The sequence below is a fragment of the Mustela erminea genome, chromosome 14 (assembly GCF_009829155.1).
Source record: "Mustela erminea isolate mMusErm1 chromosome 14, mMusErm1.Pri, whole genome shotgun sequence".
NCBI classification, from domain to species: Eukaryota; Metazoa; Chordata; class Mammalia; order Carnivora; family Mustelidae; genus Mustela; species Mustela erminea.
The window spans coordinates 82,704,594-82,725,490 of record NC_045627.1 but is presented as its reverse complement, the minus strand read 5'-3'; the positions used below and the strand labels follow the sequence as shown (position 1 = coordinate 82,725,490).

Here is a 20,897-nt window from a genome sequence, read left to right as displayed (position 1 = left end):
CAGTTGAGCATCTGACTCTTGGTTTCAGTGCAGGTCGTGAGATCGAGACCCATGTTGGGCTCCACGCTCTGTGTGGCATCTGCTTGAGATTCTCTTCTCCTTCTCTCTCTGCCCCTCCCACTTGTGCTTTTCTCTCTCAAATAAATCTTAAAAAAAGATTTAGAGTAAAACTTAAAAACTTAAAAAAAGAGTGATGACCTTTGACAAACCAAAGTGGCCTAGGTGTCACTTGGCATTTTGTACCTTCCTATAATTATTTGAGTTTTCTAACCATGTCCTTTTTCATTATTTTAAAAATATTGGGGCGCCTGTTGTGGCTAGTCAGTTAAGCATCTACCTTTGGCTCAGGTCATGATCCCAGGGTCCTGGGCTGGAGCCTGGGGTCGCGCTCCCTCCTCAGCAGAGTCTGCTTCTCCCTCTGCCCCTCCCCCTGCTCATGCTCTCTTACTCTCTCTTTCAAGTAAATAAATCTCAAAAAAAAAAAAAAAAGAAAAAGTATCAATTGAAGTTCTCTGGGCAGGGAGATTAGGGGCCACTTTCTTCAAACTTCTGAATAAGAGACGCACCTGGCTGGCTCATAGGGAGAGCATGTGACACTTGGATCAAACACTTGATCTCAGGGTTGATGTTGGGGTGGTGAGTTAAAGCCCTATGTTGGGCATAAGTCTACTTAAAAAAAAAAATTATAAATTTCTGAATAGGGAAAAAAAATGAAGAATACATGTTATCATTTAAATATCAAACACACATAACGTCCCCAAAGTCTTTTATTTCCTGCTGAACTCTGTGTTCTAACAGCACCTCATTCTTATCTGTTACCCTTTTTGTGCTTGTCACGTTTGCACCTGTTTCCCAGTGGAGTTCCCCCAGGGCCCAGGTGTGCCTTACTTCTGTGCTGACGGTGCCCGGTTTGGGTCCAGGCCTTCCTGTCCTAACTGCTGTGCCCAAGCACTTCTCACCCAGGGTGGGTATTCTCAGGCTGTTGCCCATAAGCTGCCCTACTGTGTAGTCCGTATTCTCCATCCAGTGTTTCATAGCGCAGAACTGGGCATGTGCTGCTTTGACTTTTGTTCTCTCCAAGTAGATTGTAAGCTCCTTGAAGGGCTAAATCCTAGAGTCTTGGGTCTCTCTCCAGGCTAGGGTTTAGGCTTCCAACATCCTATAAAATTCTAGGTGCACTGGAGTGTACAAGACAATGTGTTAGCATAATTGCAACAGGCTTTTATTTATTTCTTTTGAAAGATTTTATGTATTTATTAGAGAGAGAGGGAGCTTGAGAGGGGAGAGGTCAGAGGGAGAAGCAGACTCTCTGCTGAGCAGGGAGCCTGATGCAGGACTCCATCCTGGGACTCCAGCATCATAACCTGAGCCAAAGGCAGTGCCTTAACCAACTGAGCCACCCAGCTGTGTCTGCAACAGGCTTTTTTTTTTTTTTTAAGATTTTATTTATTTATTTGACAGAGATCACAAGCAGGCAGAGAGGCCGGCAGAGAGAGAGGAGGAAGCAGGCTCCCTGCTGAGCAGAGAGCCCGATGCGGGCTCGATCCTAGGACCCTGAGATCACGACCCGAGCCGAAGGCAGCAGCTTAACCCATTGAGCCACCCAGGCGCCCCTGCAACAGGCTTTTAAACCCTCGATCTGTATTTACTTTTCCATGGAGGGAGCCAGGTCCCTTCAGTCGAGATCACTCCAGGAGCTATGGACTTGTTGGTTTCTTTGTATAAAGATACTTGTTTGATGTTGATGAGTAGTAGTAACACGAGAGACAGCGGAAAGGATGAAGGATGGGCGTGTGTGATGGACTTTTCAGAGCCTTGCAGGAGTGGATTAAAAGCTCCCTGCAAGTTTCTTTGAGAGGAAGGGTCTCCCCCCGCCGCCCAGCCCACTGCCCCCCAGTCTGGACTGATCTTGGTGACATGTTTGAGCAGCAGAATATGGCAGAAGTGATGTTCTGGGACTGCGGATGCTCGGTCACAAGAAATCTTGTGGTGTCTGACAGGTCAGTGGAGCCTGGTCACAGTGAAATAAGGTCAGAAACCTCATGGAGAGAGGAGACAGGGACTGGGACCAGCTAAACCCAGCCTTCTAGTCAACCCCAAGGGCACGCGGCCTGTTCCCTCTTGTCCAACTGTCACCTGATCATCCCCAAGCAGCTCTGGCAGTGCAGGACAGGGAAGAAAAACTGCCCAGCTGAGCTCTGTCTGAATTCCTGTTATGGAATTGGGAGATACAACAAAATAGTGGTCGTTTTTAAGTCACTAAGTTTCGGGATAATCATGCAGAGAGGTGAAACAAACACTTGATTTAACTCCCCCGACCCCAAGTTTGATGCAAACAGATTAGGGGTTATGGGATTTTACTGCACTGACAGTTGTCAAAGGATGCCGGCCTGCGAAAGAAATAGAATCGTCCATAAAATAACTTAAACTTCCTTTCTTTCTAGTTGACTTCTCAAAAACGGTGGCATGCTCAAGAGCTCTCGTCGGAGTGGCTTTTTTACGTGTTCCTCCTTTCTGGACTTTTCCGTGAGGATGGTCACTTTTATGAGTGCTTCCTGGTAAGGCTGGGCAATCGGGTAGGCTGTGATCCGTTCGAATTCCTTCTCTTCCTCCTTGTGTGTTGCAGGCCTGTGGAGAGGAGGAGCGGGAGCAGAGACCCTCCAGGCACACAGTCTCTTGCTTCTCTGCTCTGTGAGCTCTCGCCCCCGAATCATTCGATCCTGATGTCCCCTGATCTGTTCCTTTGCCCAGGCTGCCCTGTGCTTTTTGGTCTTCGTTTTGTGGGTTTTCTGGACAACTGCAGTCTTCTCCTCCTTCCCTGGGCTTCGTATTTTGGGGATGGCCGTGTCACTTGGAACCCTTTGAGGGAGGAGCCGGTACTTGTGGTCTCGGAGGCCTCTGGCTCGTTCGGCTCGGCAGATGTGCTTCTCTATGTGGTCCAGCTCCCTCTCAGACACTAAATAGTCCCATTTTTTAGCATCTCCTGTTTTGTCACCTTGTGGTTTCTGTCTCTCTATTTTAATTTCCCACCTTGGAGCCGTCGTGTATCTCCATGCTTCTCCCAGCGTCGTTGCCTGATGCCGTCGATAGTAGTACTCCTCCGCTTTGGCAAACTGGAAGTCAAAAGACATGGCTTTGAGCTGATGAAGGGTTTCATTCTCCTGCTGAGACTTTCGGAGCAAAAATTTCCTCACTTTTGAAGAATGGACACCACCTAAACTCTTGTCAGAGGGAAGGATTAGAAGGTTTTTAAGTTGAATGTCCTTCGTTGCAGGCCATGACAGAGATCACAGAGTGTCTTGGCACTCTGACACCACGTCCCTGGTCAGGGGTCTCCTAGCCATGTTCCCTGGCTTTCTCTCCAAACCTCTCACGCTCCCTTCCCCCAGGGTCCCCTTCACGAGTTCACCTGAGGCTTCCTTGAGAAAGCAGAAGCACACAGTCAGGAACGCCCTCCTCTTCCCGGTGCCAGAACCACCACCGTGCATCGACCCTGGACTCTGCCTTTACAATGGAAACGGTGCCCCTTTCTCTATCAAAGGCCAGTTCTCCCACCTGTCCTTGTGAAGCTTCAGGAACTTCAATTAGCAATTACCCAATTCTCTTTCCTGCTTCATCAAAATTTCCCCTGTACTGGCTCCCTCCTGTCAGCATAAGAATATGTTCCAGTATCTCTATCATCTTTAAACCGAAAAGGAAAGTGTTTCCTTTGCCACACATCCCATCTTGGCTCCCTTCCACCATGTGCCAGGAAGCAGACACCTAGAAACCCTCTCCACTCCCACCTCCCAGTTCCCCCCTGGTCCTCCTCGGGTGGGTTTCCAGGCCCCGACTGCCGCGAGACTGCTCCCATCTAGGTTGTGAAGCATCTCCACAGCAACAAATTCAGTGTCTCTGTCCCTGTCATACTTGACGTCAGCAGCATTTTACAGAGTTGAGTACTTTACTCCTCTGGCTTCCAGATTGTGGCCAAGGGCATGTGACCAAGGCTATCTTGGATCACCCTAGACTGCAACACAGCCAGTAGCCGAATACCCCCAGGTGACCGAATAGCCCTTCATTCTATGGCCACGCCCTTCCACCGACTTTGCTGGTTCTGTCTTTTGAATGTAATGTAAGAAAATACAACAGAAATTGTCACTAAAGATGAGCATAGTCTCATTTAGACTTTCTTGGGCATGGACAGTCTCAATCACTCAACAGGTGACCTACCCTATATCAGGGATCAGGGACTGCTCTAGAGGGGGCAAGGAGAGATGAGTGAGACCATCAAGACACACAAGACTGCCCAGTACTCACCTCTCAACTTCACCCCTAGACACGATCTACATCTCCACTTGGCTCTTCCGAAGTGTTTCCTTCTCTTTTCCCCTTCTCAGTCCTGTTGCTACTAACTTCAAAATGCCCCCACCCTAAGGTAGCAGCCTAACTAGCTTCCCTGAATCCATGCTGCTCTCTCTGCCTCCCAGCCCCATCAGACCATGGACACAGCAACTGGGCGGGTCTTTGTATCACAGAAACCTGAGCATGTCCCTTCCCTACATTGAAACCTTAGAATAGTGTCCTGTTGCTTTTAGGAGAAAATCCCAAATCCCAGTATGGCTTTTATAATTTGGCTTCTGACTACCTCTCAGCTGGACTGCTTGCCCACTCTGCTGTGGCCACCCCAACTCTTCTGTTCCTCGAAAACCATATTTTCTTTGCCATCCGAGTATTTTCACATGTTTTTTCTTCATATACTCCCAAACACACAACACAGCAACTCTACAGTACTTACGTACATAATCTTTAGGTTTTAGCTTAAATGTTACTTCCTCAGACCTTCCATGTATTCATGCAAAAAAAAAAAAAAATTCCCATCTTTCATGACCCTTATCACAATTTGTTTAGTGTCCGGGTCCCTCACCTGCCCCAGCCCTATGGGAATACAAGTGATGTTTGTCTTATCCAGTGTTGTCCAGTTGAAGCCAAGCCTGACAGACAAGCACTCTGGCTTGAAACACTCAGGCCCTTTCTACCTTGGGGATAAACTTTTTATGATGGTATTACTGGCTCCAAAGTTCACGGCAAATGTATTTCCTCACCTTAATCTTCTTTTCTAGTGGGGACTGGGAACCCACTGCAATCCGAGGGTCCTGAGTGTTTTTGGCCCAGGCCAATCTGGAAGATTAAAAAGAGAAATTGCACTAGGATTTGGAGAAAGGTTTCAGGAAACATGGCTCTCATGTGGAATGAGGAAGGGAGTTGATTTGGGACTTACTGTTCACCTGCTTGTCATATGCTTTTTTTTTTTTTTTTTTTTAAAGATTTTATTTATTTATTTGACAGAGAGAGAGATCACAAATAGGCAGAGAGAGAGATGAGGAGAAGCAGGCTCCCTGCTGAGCAGAGAGCCCAATGCGGGACTTGATCCCAGGCCCCTGGGATCATGACCTGAGCCGAAGGCAGAGGCTTAACCCACTGAGCCACCCAGGCGCCCCTGTCATATGCTTTTTAATAGCAAGAGGCATTTCTCTGTGCCAATGGGCAGGACTATGGCTAACTTGTAGCTTTCCTTGAAACAAGCAAGGACTGCTTTCTGATAAAAGTATGAACAAAGAATCATATTGAGTTTGAGGTTGAGACTAACAAATACTTTTGACAATGGAGAGGGGAGGCTGAGGTACTGATTCAAATTCCACAAACCACAGTTTGTATAATTGTTGGTAGAACAAAGAACCATACCTTTGATGAGAGAGTAAGTTCTCAAAGCTGGTAAGTTCCTTTTAAGTTCAGTTATGCATAAAATTATAAATAGTATAAGCTATCATTAATTTCTAACAACAGCTAACTGTAACATTTCATAATTCTTGTCAAAGGTTTATATTTTAGATAGCCAATAAAATAATTGGATGGCAGGAAAGTTTTTTTTGTTTTTGTTTTTTAATTTAATTCAGAAAAATACAGCGGAGAAATTTGCTGTCACATTTAGGTATCCCGGAGAACTCTTATTTCTTAACGGGTTTAGTTAGTAAACAGGTTCTGTGTTTAACAACCTAGGTTGTAAATATTCTGTTTCTCTTGACTTATTTTTTTTTTTAAGATTTTATTTATTTGAGAGAGTGAGACAGAGCAGGAGAGCAGGGTGAGGCGCCAAGGGAGAAGCAGACTCCCTGCTGAGCAGGGAGCCTGACGCGGATTCGATCCTGGGACCCCAGGATCATAACCTGAGCCGAAGGCAGCCACTTAACCGACTGGCCACCCAGTCGCCCCTCTCTGACTTCTCTCTGCAGCGAAAGAGGATTTTATATTATCCACTGGTTAAAAAACACGACTATAATGACCGTGTAAGTACAGCTAATTTCTTAAACAGATTCCTCCTGCTGCTTTCGTGTTTTCTTTTCCATGAGGTTCTTGCATGATCTCCCTGACAGCGTTTACGGCGCTTACTCCAGGCTGGGAGACGTGCTGGGGCCTCAGGTGGGTCCGGTCAGCCGGCCCCGAGCCGTCAGCGGGGCACCCATCGGGCCGCCCTGCGAGGGCCGCGGAGGCCGGAGACGCCCGGGGCCCGGTTTCGGGGACCCGAGTGCGCCTGCGCGACCCGTCCCGCCGCCCCGCTCCTTCCCGGATAAACGAACGTTCTCCGGCCTTTGACCCAGAACGGACGGAAACGATACGCACTGTTCCTCCGCGCTCAGATCCAGCCACTCGGAGTCTGTCACCAGGGCGCCGCGTGAGGGCGGGGGCCGCGCTGCCAGCGGGTCACCGTCCCCGCCCGGCGTCCCCCGGCGCCCTCCTCGCCCGGCGCCCGCGGCCACCCCTCCAGGAGCCTCGCGCTGCGGCTCCTCCGCGTCCTTTTCTTCTGCCGCTGCCCTGCCGGTCGCCAGCTCGGAGGATGACACGCTCTCCTCCTCGCGCCCTGCGTCACCGAGTCGGCTTCCCCCGCGGGGCTCCGTCCCGTCCCCGCTGCTGCGAAGGCTCGGTTCTCCCACCGGCGCCCCCTGCGCTCCCCCGGCCCCGGCTCCGCACGGCCGAGCCTTCCGCGTGCCTCGGCCTGATTTCTAGGGCAACCAGAGGCAGTCGCAGGCTTTTGTGTGTGTCATCACCGTCGCAGATTGACACTACTGTGAGGTGGGAGTGAAGACATCGTGGGGCCGCGCGGACCGCCCCGGTGTGAGCCGCGCCGAGTGGCCGCGGACAGCAGGGCCGCGGGGCCGAGTGTCACAGCACAGCCCCTCGGAGCAGCTGGAGAAAGCGTCTTCCAAGGCAGCGGGAGCGTCTTTGTCATTTTTGGATTTTTTTTTTTTTTTCGGGGGTAGATATAGATTATGTGTCTTTCGTAGAAATAAAATCTGTGGAGGGCCTGGGGGGAGGGGCGGGCCCTGCATGCGCAGTCCCAGTGGCAGAGGGTGGGTGAGTGTGCCCGTGGCCTGGTCCCGCGTTCTCACCATCACTCAGCTGAATGCTGCTGCTGGGGAGGTTCTGAGCCTACTTTCAACCACATGTTTAATTATGTTCGTAACTGGTCATTACTCAAGGACGAAGAAGCACACGTTACTCCAATGTCAAAACACATTAATGAAATGATTCTGCATATTCAAGACACTTGTCACCATATATTTGAGCTGTGGATGTCCAAATAAAGTCCTCATTGTTTCTTCTTTTTTTCTTTTTTTTAAAGATTTTATTTATTTGACAGAGAGAGAGGAAGCAAGAGAGGGAGCACAAGTGAACACAAGCAGGGGGAGAGGGAGAGGGAGAAGCAGGCTTCCCATTGTGCTGAAACCCCCATGCCGGGCTCCATCCCAGAGCTCTGAGCCCCAACGGAAGGCAGACATCCAAGGACTGAGCCACCCCAGCACCCCAGTCCTGTTTTAATTTCTTGAAATGTCTCTACTTCTTACAATGTGAAAGGAGAAAATATAGTGATTAATTAGAACCTGGCTTCTTATTAAGAATAAAATCTGTCCCTCCCCAAATATGCTGTATGCAGTGTTGTGTTTGACACCACAGCCCTGAACTCATTTAGAAAAGAAGAAATGAAACAGTTATGAAGTAAATATGGGTATTTTATCAAAAATCAAAAGAATTTCAAACATTGTCATGACAGTGATTCTGTTGATTTTCATACCAAAACCTTGAATTACATTACAACCTACATTTTAATATTTACAAGATACCATTTAACATTGATAAAATGTCATGTCACTCAAATATCAAACTTACTTGCAAAAATTCAGCCAAAATTTGTATAAACGTGTGACATGACAGCATCATACTACCCCAAGTTCCTAGTAGTCATTGACTATGAGCCAAGCACTGTGTAAAGTGCTAAAAGGAAGGGGCGCCTGGGTGGCTCAGTCAAGTGTCTGCCTTCAGCTCAGGTCCTGATTCTGGGGTCTTGTGATTGAGCCCTGCACTGGGCTCCCTGCTTAGTGTGAAGCCTGCTTCTCCTCCTCCTTCTGCAGTTCCTCCTGCTTGTGTGCTTTCTCTCAAATAAAATCTTCTTAAAAAAAAAAAATGCCAAAAGGTAATCTCTTATTTTACCCTCCTGAAAACTGAATATAGCCTTTTTTTTTTTTTGCAAGAGAATGAGCATGAGCAGGGTGGGGGTGGTGCAGAGGGAGAGATAGAAATTTAAGCAGGCTCTACACCCAGTGTGGAGCCCAATACAGGGCTCAATCTCACGACCTTTAGATCATGACCTGAGCCAAAATCAAGAGTCAGGCAGATGCTTAACCAACTAAGCCACTCAAGGGTCCCTAGCCTCCTTTTTGACAAAAATATGCAATTCCTAATATAAGCCTCTTTTTAAGTAAGGAATCAGCTTAATTAAAATAAAACAAAAAAGACCATCATGTGGACCTAACAGTACTTTTCATTTAAGTATCATGTTTTGAATTGTTCTTTTTTCCTGATAAGAGAAACAAGGAATGAAGACTTTAAGTCAGGGAGATAACTTTTTCGCTAGCAAATCAGGTTGGAACAAACTATTGACAAGACTAGACTTCGCCCTAACATAAACAAAAGGTGGCCTGAGCTGTGTCTTTCTGTGAGAAATCTAAAAAGAACACTTTGCTAACATATTTTATCATATACCTAAATTCTCATCGTTTGTCAAAAGTCATGAAATGTGTTTGAGTAACCATGAGAAATCATCACTGGGGAAGGACAACATAGAGGTTCCTGAGCTGAAAGTGTCATTAACCACTTCTCATGATATGGAACTTGAAACAAACCAGAGTACTGTCACAGACTTACTGCTGGCTTTGGAAACCACACGCTGTCCGCTGGCCCCATTTTGCAAGAATTTGAAAACAGACTTAAAAACTAAAAGTGCCTCTGATTGTATCTGAACATAAAACACTGACACTCCAACCATCCTATTTGGTAATGTTCTTATTCTTCTGCCCATTTTCCATGGGAGGAAACGTGGCTAAGAGAGTTACGTGACTTGTTCAAGGCCACGCAGTTGCCAAACGGGAGACTGAAACTTGAACATGGATGTCTAAAAGCCAAGCTTGTGATATTACACATGCTATCCTATCCGACCTTGGGAAACGGGAGGGGTGGAAACACAGATCACTTTTGTGGAGCTCACAACGCAGTGAAGCAGGCAAGAAATCGACACAAGTACACATATATGATGTAGCCATACAAAGGCGTTGCACAAGTATGGAGTGAAAACAAAGGCAGGAGTCATCAGCATGAGGTAGGACTGAACATGGAGGACATGCTGGGAGCATTTTCTGAATAGAGTGGCAGAAACGTGGGAGGTGCTCCTGAGACCAAAGAAGCAAGCAACTGACTCTGTCAGTGGTTGCCAGAGGAAGTTTCTCAGGCAGGGTACCCCATGTGGAGAGCAAAGACTGGAGCCAGAATATGATGTGGAAGAATTATGATGACTTCCCCAAATAAATGGAGAACTATGAAATGTTAATAAGAAAATTAGTAAAAAAAAAACTGGCATGAGAGAAAAGATCCTGAAACCATAGAGCCTAGAATCAGAGATTAAGTAGAAAACTGGGTTCGTCCATTGGTGCTGTGAGAGCCTGGTTCTAGACCAGCATTGTTCAATGAAAATAGAATGCAAGTCAGATGTAATTTAACTTTTTCTGGGAACTACGTTTAAAGAAAGTAAACAAACAGGTGAGATTAATTTTAGTGACATATTTTAACCCGTGATATATCCAAAATATTGTCATCTCAACATGGAATCAATTTCAATTTTTTACACTGCTGTTCTGTTTTCATTAATAAATTTAATTTTTTAAAATAAATTTAATTTTTTAAGAGCACCTATAGATTTACAGGAATACTGATTAAAAAGTAATCTTTCTCCAAGTTCCTCCTATTATTTGTATCTTGTATTAGTATGGTATACTTGTTGTCACTGACAAATCAATATTGCCACATTATTATTAACTAAAGTCCATAGCTTACACTGAGTTTTACTCTTTGGTATATTCCATGGGTTTTAACAAATGTACAGTGACAGGTGTCCATCGTTACTGCATCATACAGAATTGTATCACTGCCCTAAAAATCCCATGTTCCAACTCTTTGTCACTCCCCCACCCCACATCCTAAGCCCCAGAAACCACTGATCTTTTTACTGTCTCATAGTTTTGCCATTTCCAGAATGCCATATACTTGGCATCATACAGTGTGATTTTTTCATGCTGAAAAGGCTTTTTCAGATTGGGTTATTTCACTAAGTAATATGCTCTTCATGTTTCTCCATGTCTTTTCATGGCTTCATACATAGTTCATTTCTTCTTATGGCAGATCAACATTCCATCATTGTTTTATCCATTCACCTAGTGAAGGACATCTTGCTGGCTTCCAGTTTTGAAAATTATGAATAAAGCTACTATTAACATTTGTGTGCAAGTTTTTGTGTGGATATAAGCTTTTGATTATTTGGTTATATACCGAGGACTATTGGATCATATGGTTAAGAGTATGTCTACTATTATAAGGAACTGCCAAAGTATCTTGCAAAGTAGCTGTGCATGTGCCTCCCCACCAGCAATGAATGAGAGCTCCTGTTGGTCTAGTAGTGTTGTCGGTGTTGTGAATTTTAGCCCTGGAGGAGGTGTGAGTGCTAGTTTGTTATAATTTGCAGTTTGCTAATAACATATGATGCTGAGCGTCTTATTATAACCTTATTTGCCATCTATTTATCTTTGGTTGGTATCTGTTCATATCTTTTGCCCATTTTTAATTGGGTTATTTTCTTGCTGAGAATTTTAAGATTTTTGTGTGTGTGTGTGTGTGTGTGTGTATGTTTTAGATACCAGTCCTTTAGCAGGAATGTGTTTTGCTAAGACTTTCTCCTGGTCTATGGCTTGTTTTTTCATTCTTTTGCAGTGTCTTTTGCCAAGCAGAGGTTTTTCATTTTAATAAAGTACAACTTAATTTTTTCTTTCATGGGCCATGTTTGACCATTCTATCTAAAAAGTCATCGCTAAAACCAAAGTCACCTAGATTTTCTCCTATGTTATCTTCTAGGGGTTTGTTTTGTGCTTTACATTTAGGCTTATGATCCATTTTGAGTTAATTTTTATTAAAAGTATAAGGTCTGTGTCTAGATTTATTTGTTTCTTGCATGTGGATGCCCAGTTCCAACACCATTGTTGAAAAGAGTATCCTTTCTTCATTGACTTGTGTTTGCTCCCTTGTCAAAGATCAGTTAGCTATATGGGTGTGGGTCTATTTCTGGCTTTCTCTCCTGTTCTGTTGATCCATTTGTCTGTTCTTTCGCCAATCCCACACTGTCTTTGATTACTGTAGCTTTGCAAAAGTCTTCAATTCTGGTAGAGTTTGTACTCTGGTCTTGTTTTCTCCTCTGACATTGTTTTGGTTATTCTGAGTCTTTTGCCTCTTCATATGAATTTTGGATTCAGTTGGTCAATATGCACAAAATAACTTGCTGGGACATTTATTGGGATTACATTGAATCTAAAGATCCAGTTGGGACAAAATGACATCTTAAAAGTATACATATTCCTGCCAATGAACATGGGTCATCTCCATATATTTAGATCTTTGATTTGTTCCATCTGAGGTCTTTTGTTTTCCTTTTATAGATCTTATACATATTTTGTTAGATTTATACCTAAGTATTTCATTTTCTTTCTGGTACTAATATGTCGCCTCCTGACGGTGCATGGGAGAAGAATGAGGCACAAACAAGTCAGCTGCAAGAGAAAGGGAGCAGGGGATGACAGTAGGAAAGACTCTCCCTAAACAACTCCCCAGTCTCGTATTTATTAGAAAGTGCCTAACAACCAGCAAAGAAGCGGTTGTAGATTACACACTGATCATGAGTCTTGTAGATATGGAAGAAAAAAGGCAAAACATGTCTGAGTATGTAGTACATGACCTACAGTGAGCAAGCCCAAATGAAAGGATTGCCTAACTGCTGGTGCTCTCCAGGGAAGGAGAGATAATGGTAAAATGAAGCAGGTGGCCATCCGCCCTGAGTGGGCTGGGCATTCCCAGCTGCTTGACTTCAAGGATGTGTTGTCCTCTCCCCCACAGGCCTATTGCCAATACATGTTTTTCTTAAGGCTACATCTAAGCCATGCTTGGTAACTAGTATAATTTCTCATAGGTCATATTTTAAGCAGTACATTGTTCTGAAGGGTGGTTACACTAATATAAACGGTATTGTGTTTTTAATTTCAAATTCCAATTGTTCATTTCTGACATATAGGAAAGAAATTAGTTCTTGCTCTATAAAGCTTGTATCCTGCAACTTTGCTATTATTGGTTATTAGTTCCAGATTTTTATTGTTGTTGATTCTTCGAAATTTTCCATTTGGACAATCATGTCATCTGTGGATGAAAATAGTTTTATTCTTTTCTTCCCAAACTATAAATCTTTTATTCCTTTTCTTGTTTATTGCATTAGATGGGACTTCCAACATGATGTTGAATAGCTGTGTTGAGAGGGGACATCCTTGCCTTGTTCATGATCTAATTGAGAAAGCAACCAATTTTTCAAAACAGTGAGGTTTTTTGTAGATGTTCTTTACTCAAATTGAGGAAGTTCCTCTTTATTCCTAGTTTGCTGAGAGCTTTTATCATGAGTAAGTGTTGGATTTTGTCAAACACATTTTTCTGTATCTACTGATATGATCATACGATTCTTCTTCTTTAGGGCATTGATGACATGGATTACATTGTTTTGTAAAGTATAATAGTATAGAATTCCTTTTATATATAGTTGAGTTCCATTTATTAATATACTTTTTTAGGATTTTTCACATCTACGTTTATTAGAGATACTGGTCTGTGGTTTTCTTGTAATGTCTTTGGTTTTGGTATTAGGTAATGTTGGCCTCATAGAATGGGTTAGAAAATTCCCTTTGCTTCTATTTTCTGGAAGAGACTACAGAGAGTTGTATAATTTCTTCCTTAAATGTTTGGTAGAATTCACCAATGAGCCCATCTGGCCCCAGGGCTGTTTTAAAAGGTTATTGATTATTAATTCCATTTCTTTACATATAGGTGTAATCATGTTATGTACTTCTTGTATGAGTTTTGGTAGATTGCATCTTACAAAGAATGAATTTGTTTCCTGTAGGTTGTCATATGTATGGACATAGAGTTGCTTGTAATATTCATTTGTTATACTTTTAATGTCCATGGTCTTTCTTTCATTTCTGACTGTGGCAATTTGTCTTCTCATTTTGTTTTAATTTGCCTCACTGGAAGTTTATCTATCTTATTGATCTTTTCAAAGAATTAACTTGGTTTTGTTGAATTTCTCTATTCATTTCTTGTATTGTTTCATTGAGTTTTAATTTTTGTTGTTTTCTTTTTAAAAAATACTTTATTTATTTATCAGAGGCAGAGAGAGAGAGAGTGAGGCAGAGGCAGAGGGAGAAGCAGTCGTCCCACAGAGCTGGGAGCCCGATGCAGGACTCGATTCCAGAACTCTGGGATCATGACCTGAGTTGAAGGCAGATGCTTAACTGACAGCCATTCAGGTGCCCCTCTGCTTATTTTGGATTTATTTTGCTCTTCTTCTTCTAGTATCCTGAGGTAGAAGCTTAGATTATTAATTTTAGATCTTTTTTCTAATGTATGCTTTCAATGCTATAAATATCCTCTAAGTACTGCTTTTGCTGCAACTCACAAATTGGGTAAGTTGTACAGTTGACCATTGAATGCTTATGCAGAAGTCCACTTATTTGTGGATTTTGAGAAATATGCACTGTAAATATATTTTCCTTGTAACTTTCTTAATAACATCTTTCTCTAGATTACTGTAAGAATATAGTATAAAATACATATAACACAAAATATATATATTAAGACTGTGTTATTGATAAGGCTTCTTGTCAACAGTAGGGTATTAGTAATTATTTTGGGGGAGTCAATATTTATATGTGGATTTTTGACTGTGTGTGGGGGTCTGGCACCCCAACCCCAGTATTGTTCAAGGGTCAGCTGTATTTTCTTTTAGTTCAAAATATTTCTGAACTGCTTTGATCAAAGCATTTAGAAGTATGTTATTTAATCTCTAATTATTTTGGATTTCTCCTACCACCTTTCTGTTGCTGATATCTAGTTTAATTCCATTTTGGTATGCATACTTTGCATGGTTTCTATTCTTTTAAACTTGTTTTTTTATGGCACAGAAGGTGGTCTATTTTGGTAAATGTCTCATGTGAGCTTGAGAAGAGTGTGTATTCTGCCACTATTGGATTAAGTGTCCTAAAGATGTCAGTTAGAACCAGCTGATTGATGGTGTTGTTGGGTTTAATCATGTCCTTACAAAGAAGTAGGCTCCCCACTGAGCAGGGAGCCTGATGCAGGGCTCTATCCCAGGACCCCAGCATCATGACCTGGGCCAAAAGCAGACACCCAAACAACTGAGCCACCCAGGAGCCCCTCTATACAAACTTTTAAGATTTAAGTGCTCAATAGCCATGGTTAGTGTGGTGGTGTAGGGATCCATTCATCTTGCTGCTGCCCAGTGCAAGCTTCATATGCAAGTTCCCTTTGCTTATTGACTTCCACCTGTGGGGGTACCTGGATGGCTCAGTTGGTTAAGCATTATACTCTTGGCTTTGGCTCAGGTCCTGATTTTATGGCTTATGAGATGGAGCCCCACACTCAGTGGGAATCTGCTTGGATATTCTCTCCCTCTGCCCCTTCCCCTTTCCCACTTGTGTTCACAACACGCACACTCTCTCTGAAATAAATAAATAAATCTTAAAAACAAACAAAAAACCTGCCACCTGCCAACTTGGAGTGACTTGCCTCTATCTTTGGTCTCCTCCTGCCCTCCACACACAACTGTCTTATGTCTCTTACTAGCTGTGTGATCTTGATCAGGTTATTTAGCCTCTCTAGTCTTCATTTCCTATGTTGTGAAGTTACTGTAAAGATTAAATGAGTTAACACGTATGCCTAGGACATTGGCATTATAGCTCTAGATTGGCATTCCCTGGCAGAGGTTGGTCTAAGGCTTGGGATAAGGTTGGGACAAAGGGACATAAGTGAATTGGTAAAGGACTACACTAAGAAAAAACAAAAAGCCTCCTGGCTTCCTACTTTCTGAGGATGGCATCTGCTGTCTTTGTTTCATTCCACAAGCCTTTACTTTCTTCCAGAATGAGAGCCTGCCTGAGAAAGGATCAGGAATACTCAAATCTGCCATAATGGACAAAATGAATGAAGTCTGTCTTAATGGGTACTGATATGTACCAAAACTTCAAGTTTCAGGAGGTACTGGAGAAACCTGGAGGGGCCCTGAGAGCCTCCTACATGCTACAACTGTCCCTGAGGTTCTTCCCATTGTGTGAGGCACAAGTGACCCTTAGTAATATAACAGGTCATGCGGCTAAGAAACCCCTTCAACTTAAAAACGCATATATCCAACATAGTGCACCTTGCGATCAAGAATGATCAAACTGACCTCAAAGTTTACCTGTTTCTCCAAGGTTCATGATTTCATTTTTCAAAACACTACAAAAAGATAATCAGCTTGTTGACAAAAAATATAAAGACAATCTTATGTATGCATTAAGGAATATTACCTTGTTGGCAGTACTCATTTTTATACTTTGCTCCAGACTATTACTTCCTAAAAAAAAAAAAAAAATCCTCTTTAAGGGGTGCCTGGGTGGCTCAGTGGGCTAAAGCCTCTGCCTTCAGCTCAGGTCATGATCCCAGGGTCCTGGGATGGAGCCCCGCATCGGGCTCTCTTCTCAGCAGGGAGCCTGCTTCCTCCTCTCTCTGCCTACTTGTGATCTCTCTCAGTCAAATAAAGGGAAGTCCACAGGCTGAATTCAACCTACATAAATACTTTGTTTTGCTTGCAGTTAAAATTAAAAAAAAAAAACATTTACAAATATTGGAACATTAAAAAATCGAGATCTTCTCTTTCAAAGCCTTAAGATGTGGCGGCAATAGGCTTATAGCATCAGAAGGCGGCTACTAGCTCCAAAAGTTGTTTGCTTTAAAACCATCGAGCGTTCAATTCATCTCCGCCGGCCACTCACGGAACACCTGCACGTGCACCTGCACATGGCACGTAAGAGTGGACGTGCTGGTTTGGAAGAAACCCGAGCTGGCCCCCACATGGTTGTTAGGGACCGCGCGAGATAGTAACTTTTACACTGAGCCCTGCGGGAAATGACTGACTCACAACCTCCGAGCCTCAGTTTCCTCATCTGTAAAACGGCGCTGACAATGAGTGATGTTTGGCGACTGCTTGACGAGGAATTATGCAAAGGGCTGGCCCTAACTCGGGGCCCGGGGGCAGGAATACCACCCTCGCTAAGGTCTCCGCAGGCGCCGGCACCCGCAGAGACCGGAGCCCCGAGGAGGCAGTAGAAGCTCGGGTTGGGGAGCTGGGACGCACCCGCCAGGCTTCAGTCCTCCTCCCCTCCCCGCCCCGGGCCCCCGCGCTCTGCCGAGGTCGGCCCCAGGGCGCGGAGAGGCGTGGCCGGCCCTGGCGGACCCTGGAGGCGGCCATGGCCTCGGTGGTGGAATACAAAGGGCTCAAGGCCAGCTACCACTGCGGCTACTGCGGCTCGGAGGAGGGCAAGGTGTCCTGCGGTGAGTGTCCCAACGGGCAGGGCTGGCGCGGCCGCCGAGTCCGACTCTAGCACCGCCCGCCGCGCCCCGCACCAGCCCCTCGCCTGGGAGCGCACAGGGCCGGCTCCCCACACTCGCACTCCCCTCTCCCAGACGTTTCTTCTCAGACTATTTCCCTTCAAGGTCCTTTCTCCTCCTCACCCTCACCGAAGATGGCGGTCCCTGTTAGAGAAAGAACGGAAATAGCGGAGGCTGCCCTCGGTCAAGATGGCGCGGGCGGCGTCAACGTGCGGGACTCCCGGCGAACCCGGCCTGCGGGCGCCCGAGCGGCTTCGCGCGCGCTTCGGGGACTCCCGGGCGGCGCGGAGCATTGTGGGGTGGCGGCGGCGGCGGCGGTAGTGGGGCTGGGCTGGGTCGCGTCGCGTTTGGAGGGACGGGGCCATGGCTTCCTGGGCCGCTCTTTCGCCCAGCATCGTGGAGTATTTCGAGGGCGAGGACTCCTACCGCTGCGGCTATTGCAAGAATGAGTCGGGCAGTCGCTCCAATGGTGAGAGGGCGGGCGGGCGGCGGAGGGCGTCGGGGCCTCGGGGGCTCCGCGGCCGGCGGGCGTCCTCGGCGGGTCGCGGCGCCCTGACCCGGGCCGACCCGCTCGAGGGACGCGCGGATCCTCCGGCCGGATCCTGTCCCAGGCGGGTGTACGGAACGCGGCTCGCAGGTTTGGGCCGTGGCTGCCAATTAAAAATGAACTTCAGCTCTGATTCATCAGGGACGCCTCTCGGTGCTGATCCTTCACGCAGGTGCTCGCACGGGCTAGATAATGATTGTCCCGCCGTGGCCCAAAGTGCGGAAACAGGTGTCCGTCTTCAGTCCTTAGGAGACGGTTAAATGTGTGACAGCATGCCGTGCCAGGGAGCGCGACAGTGCGGTCAGTTCCGCTGGGGCGGACCCCAAGTGCTGATGCCCAAGTGGGACCATCCCCGATTTTCATTGCAGAATGCGGCGTGTCGGGTGGGCTGTTGGTGCAGGAAGAGGTGTGTGTGCATACGTGGGCACGGGCATCGGGAGAAAATGTCTGGAGCGTGTGCAAGACGCTGGTGACCCACCAAGGCGGGCTGGCGAGGGAGCCTGTTTGTACTAAGGTGTCTGAAAAATTGACCAGGTGCTCCTATGCCTTGTCTCCTCCACCCACCTCCGGAACGTGTAAGCCAGCTTACACGTTGTTTTGTTGTTCTCCCCCGCCCCCCGCGCCCCCGTTACAGTTCAAGTGTCTTTCGGAAGACTTGTTTGTAAACAAAACATTGTATTTATTTCCTGCCCTGTCACGTATTGGCAGATTAAAAAAATTGTTGTTTTAAGGAATAGCCAAGCATTGTGGAAAATGGGATAACCACGAAGATACAAATTTAGGTAGTTTCCATTAAAATAAATAAATAAATAAATAAATATATATATATATATGATTTGGATGAGTATAGTATGTCCACTTACTCATTAACTGAAATTGTTAGATGTTTGTAGGTAAGAGGGAGCAGAACGTAATACAATGCAGTCATTAGGAGTGATGGTTATGAAGATGAGGTAAGCAGAAAAATGTTGAGAGTGTGCGGTTAAAGGGAGAAAAACAGGATGCAATTGACGTGTGTGACACGATCACAGTTCTGGGAGGATCAAAATTCAGGAGAAACACACCAGCTGGTGGCAGTGGTTGCCTTAGGGTATTAGGGATTGCTCCCGTTTTCAGAATTTTAGTATTATTACTACAGTATGTGTGTGATAAGCACTTTGTATTAAAGGTGTCTAAAATGAATATTTTCTTAGATTCTTAATTATTTTCCCAGTAATTTTGTAAGAGGAAATTGATTAATGTAGATGTCCTTTGTTTAAAGTCCTGCGGAAGAAACCTGCTTTCTTTCACCCTTTTCATCTAAAGAGAGAACTGTACATTTCGATTATGTTTAATTCTGATTATCTTTACTGTAGGGCACCTCACCTATTAGGTAGGTAGGTTTTATTATTCCTATTTTATAGATGATGAATATAGAGTCTCATAAAGTAACTCCATGAGCACCTGCCAAGCTCCTTTCTGTTTCTGAATGTATTTTGTATTATCAAGCCTACGTCTATCTACATATCTCTGATGCGGTTTGCCGTTTACAAGAGAAAAATTTAGTTTTCCTTTAACATCAATTCAAATATATCTTTTAATGTTTTCTCATTGTCTTTATTTTTTTAATGGTTGCATAATTATCCCATCATATGGATAATATAATAGTCCCTGTAATCATTTTTCTGTTCCTGGGCATTTTGATTACTTTCAGTTTTTATACTTAAAAGGAATATTGCTCTATATTTTTGTTCTGTTTTCAATATCCAAAGCTATGCTAAAAACATAAAAATGAGGAAAATTTATATTTTAAGAAAACATTTCCTCTTCACTTTTTCTGAATAGACCAGCTTATTAAATTATTGGGGATGTTATTATGGTTTAAAAGTGTGATGTCTGATTGCAGTAAGGACCTTAAATATATGAAGCCATAGAGACTATTGGCTAATCCTGTATTAAATATAATCACTTTGATATGTTTTATTATTAAAATTAAGGTAAATAGGGTGCCTGGGTGGCTCAGTGGGTTAAAGCCTCTGCCTTTGTCTCAGGTCACCATCCCAGGATTCTGGGATTGAGTCCCACTCAGGGAGGGGTACGGGGGAAGCCTGCCTCTCCCTCTCCCAACTCCGCCTGCTGGTGTTTCCTCTCTCGCTTTCTCTCTCTGTGTCAAATTAGTGAATAAAATCTTTAAAAATAAATAAATAAATGAATAAAATGAAGATAAATATCTTTTCCATTTGTGTTGTATGTCAAATAAGTATGAAGTATGTGCAGACTTTCATTTCTCCAGTGTGAGCTAGATTTTTTTTTTTTTGCTTCAGTATTCACATTTTGAAATAAAGATTTTGAATTTAAAAATTTTTCAAAAAGTTGAACTTGCTGTAATTAACACAGCACATGGCACTTTTTTTTCAGGTATGTGGGCGCATTCAATGACTGTCCAGGATTATCAGGATCTTATAGATCGAGGATGGCGAAGGTAAAGCTCTTTAATACAAAGATACTTCTCTTGTTACTCAGGTTCTTCTTGTAATTGCAAAATATTGTTTGCCTTTAAAATGTTTTCCTGTTTTTAGAAAGAGGTTTAAGAAATTTTTGTGTTATATTTCTTTGTGTAGTGATTCTTTTCTCTCTCCTTTTAAAGATGTTTATTAGGAGAACTTCAAATATACGTAAATGTAGAAAGTACAGTGTAGTGAACCTCATGTCCTATCCGCAGGCTTCAACAGGTGTTGACATTTTGCCAATCTTGTTTCATCAATTCTCCTTGCTCCCTGTGTGGAGTGAATGCGAGTGTCATTCTCACCACCTTCTCCAAGTACATGGGCTCAGTCCTTAACCCCAATTTGATAGTATTTGGAGGTGGGCCAAGTGATTAGGTCAGAGGGTGGAGTCCTCGCAAATGGGATTAGTGCCCTTGTAAAAGACACCCAGAGAGCTCCCTTGCCCCTTCTGCCATGTGAGCTTACAACAAAAATATGAACCAGGAAGCTTATCTTTACCAGACATAGAATATGATAGCACCTTGGTCTTGAACTTCCCAACCAAACTACAAGGAATACATTTATGTTGTTTATAAGCACTCAGCCTGTGGCATATTGTTACATCAGCTTGAACAGACTAAGATGTTCCTTCCTCCCCCACAAAATAATTTAAAGCAATTTTGTGTATCCTATTAGTATACCTGTAATAAATACATGTTCCTAAGAAAGGTTTCTTTTTTCCTTTATAATGCATCTATGATACCATT

General features: G+C 44.2%; 2 protein-coding genes across 10 annotated transcripts in view; one reads left to right on the top strand and one right to left on the bottom strand.

Annotated features, from left to right (window-relative positions):
• Nucleotides 1-1,729: 1,729 nt before the first annotated feature.
• On the bottom strand, nucleotides 1,730-17,533 carry LOC116572704. 2 transcript variants are annotated; one of them, XM_032311915.1, is made up of 3 exons: nucleotides 17,248-17,533; nucleotides 5,085-5,160; nucleotides 1,730-3,221 (listed from the first exon to the last, which is right to left on the bottom strand). In XM_032311915.1, the coding sequence occupies exons 1-3, from the start codon at nucleotides 17,511-17,513 to the stop codon at nucleotides 2,424-2,426; spliced, it is 1,140 nt and encodes a 379-aa protein (XP_032167806.1). In that variant the 5' UTR covers nucleotides 17,514-17,533; the 3' UTR covers nucleotides 1,730-2,423. The 2 variants fall into 2 exon arrangements, with proteins under 2 accessions (XP_032167806.1, XP_032167807.1); XM_032311916.1 differs by having other exon boundaries at nucleotides 1,730-3,113.
• The window catches only part of ATE1 (arginyltransferase 1), a 166,255-nt gene continuing 161,909 nt past the window's right edge, over nucleotides 16,552-20,897 (top strand). For 2 of the 8 annotated variants that reach the window (XM_032311906.1, XM_032311909.1), the window contains exons 1-2: nucleotides 16,556-17,061; nucleotides 20,063-20,126. In XM_032311906.1, coding sequence (XP_032167797.1) covers nucleotides 16,728-17,061; nucleotides 20,063-20,126 — 398 coding nt within the window. In that variant the 5' untranslated portion in view covers nucleotides 16,556-16,727. Of the gene's footprint in view, nucleotides 17,062-17,466; nucleotides 17,588-20,062; nucleotides 20,127-20,897 lie in introns of those variants that run through there. The other 6 variants (XM_032311903.1, XM_032311910.1, XM_032311908.1 and 3 more) reach the window with 4 other exon arrangements.

Coding starts and splice junctions, on each gene's coding strand:
- LOC116572704 (XM_032311915.1), bottom strand. CDS start 17,513: ATGCTGGGCGAAAGAGCGGCCCAGGAAGCCATGGCCCCGTCCCTCCAA. Junction 5,161..17,247: donor AACAGGGACCGCCATCTTCG/GTGAGGGTGAGG, acceptor TTAATCTTCCAG/ATTGGCCTGGGCCAAAAACA. Junction 3,222..5,084: donor CACTAGAAAAGAAGATTAAG/GTGAGGAAATAC, acceptor CCCTCTGACAAG/AGTTTAGGTGGTGTCCATTC.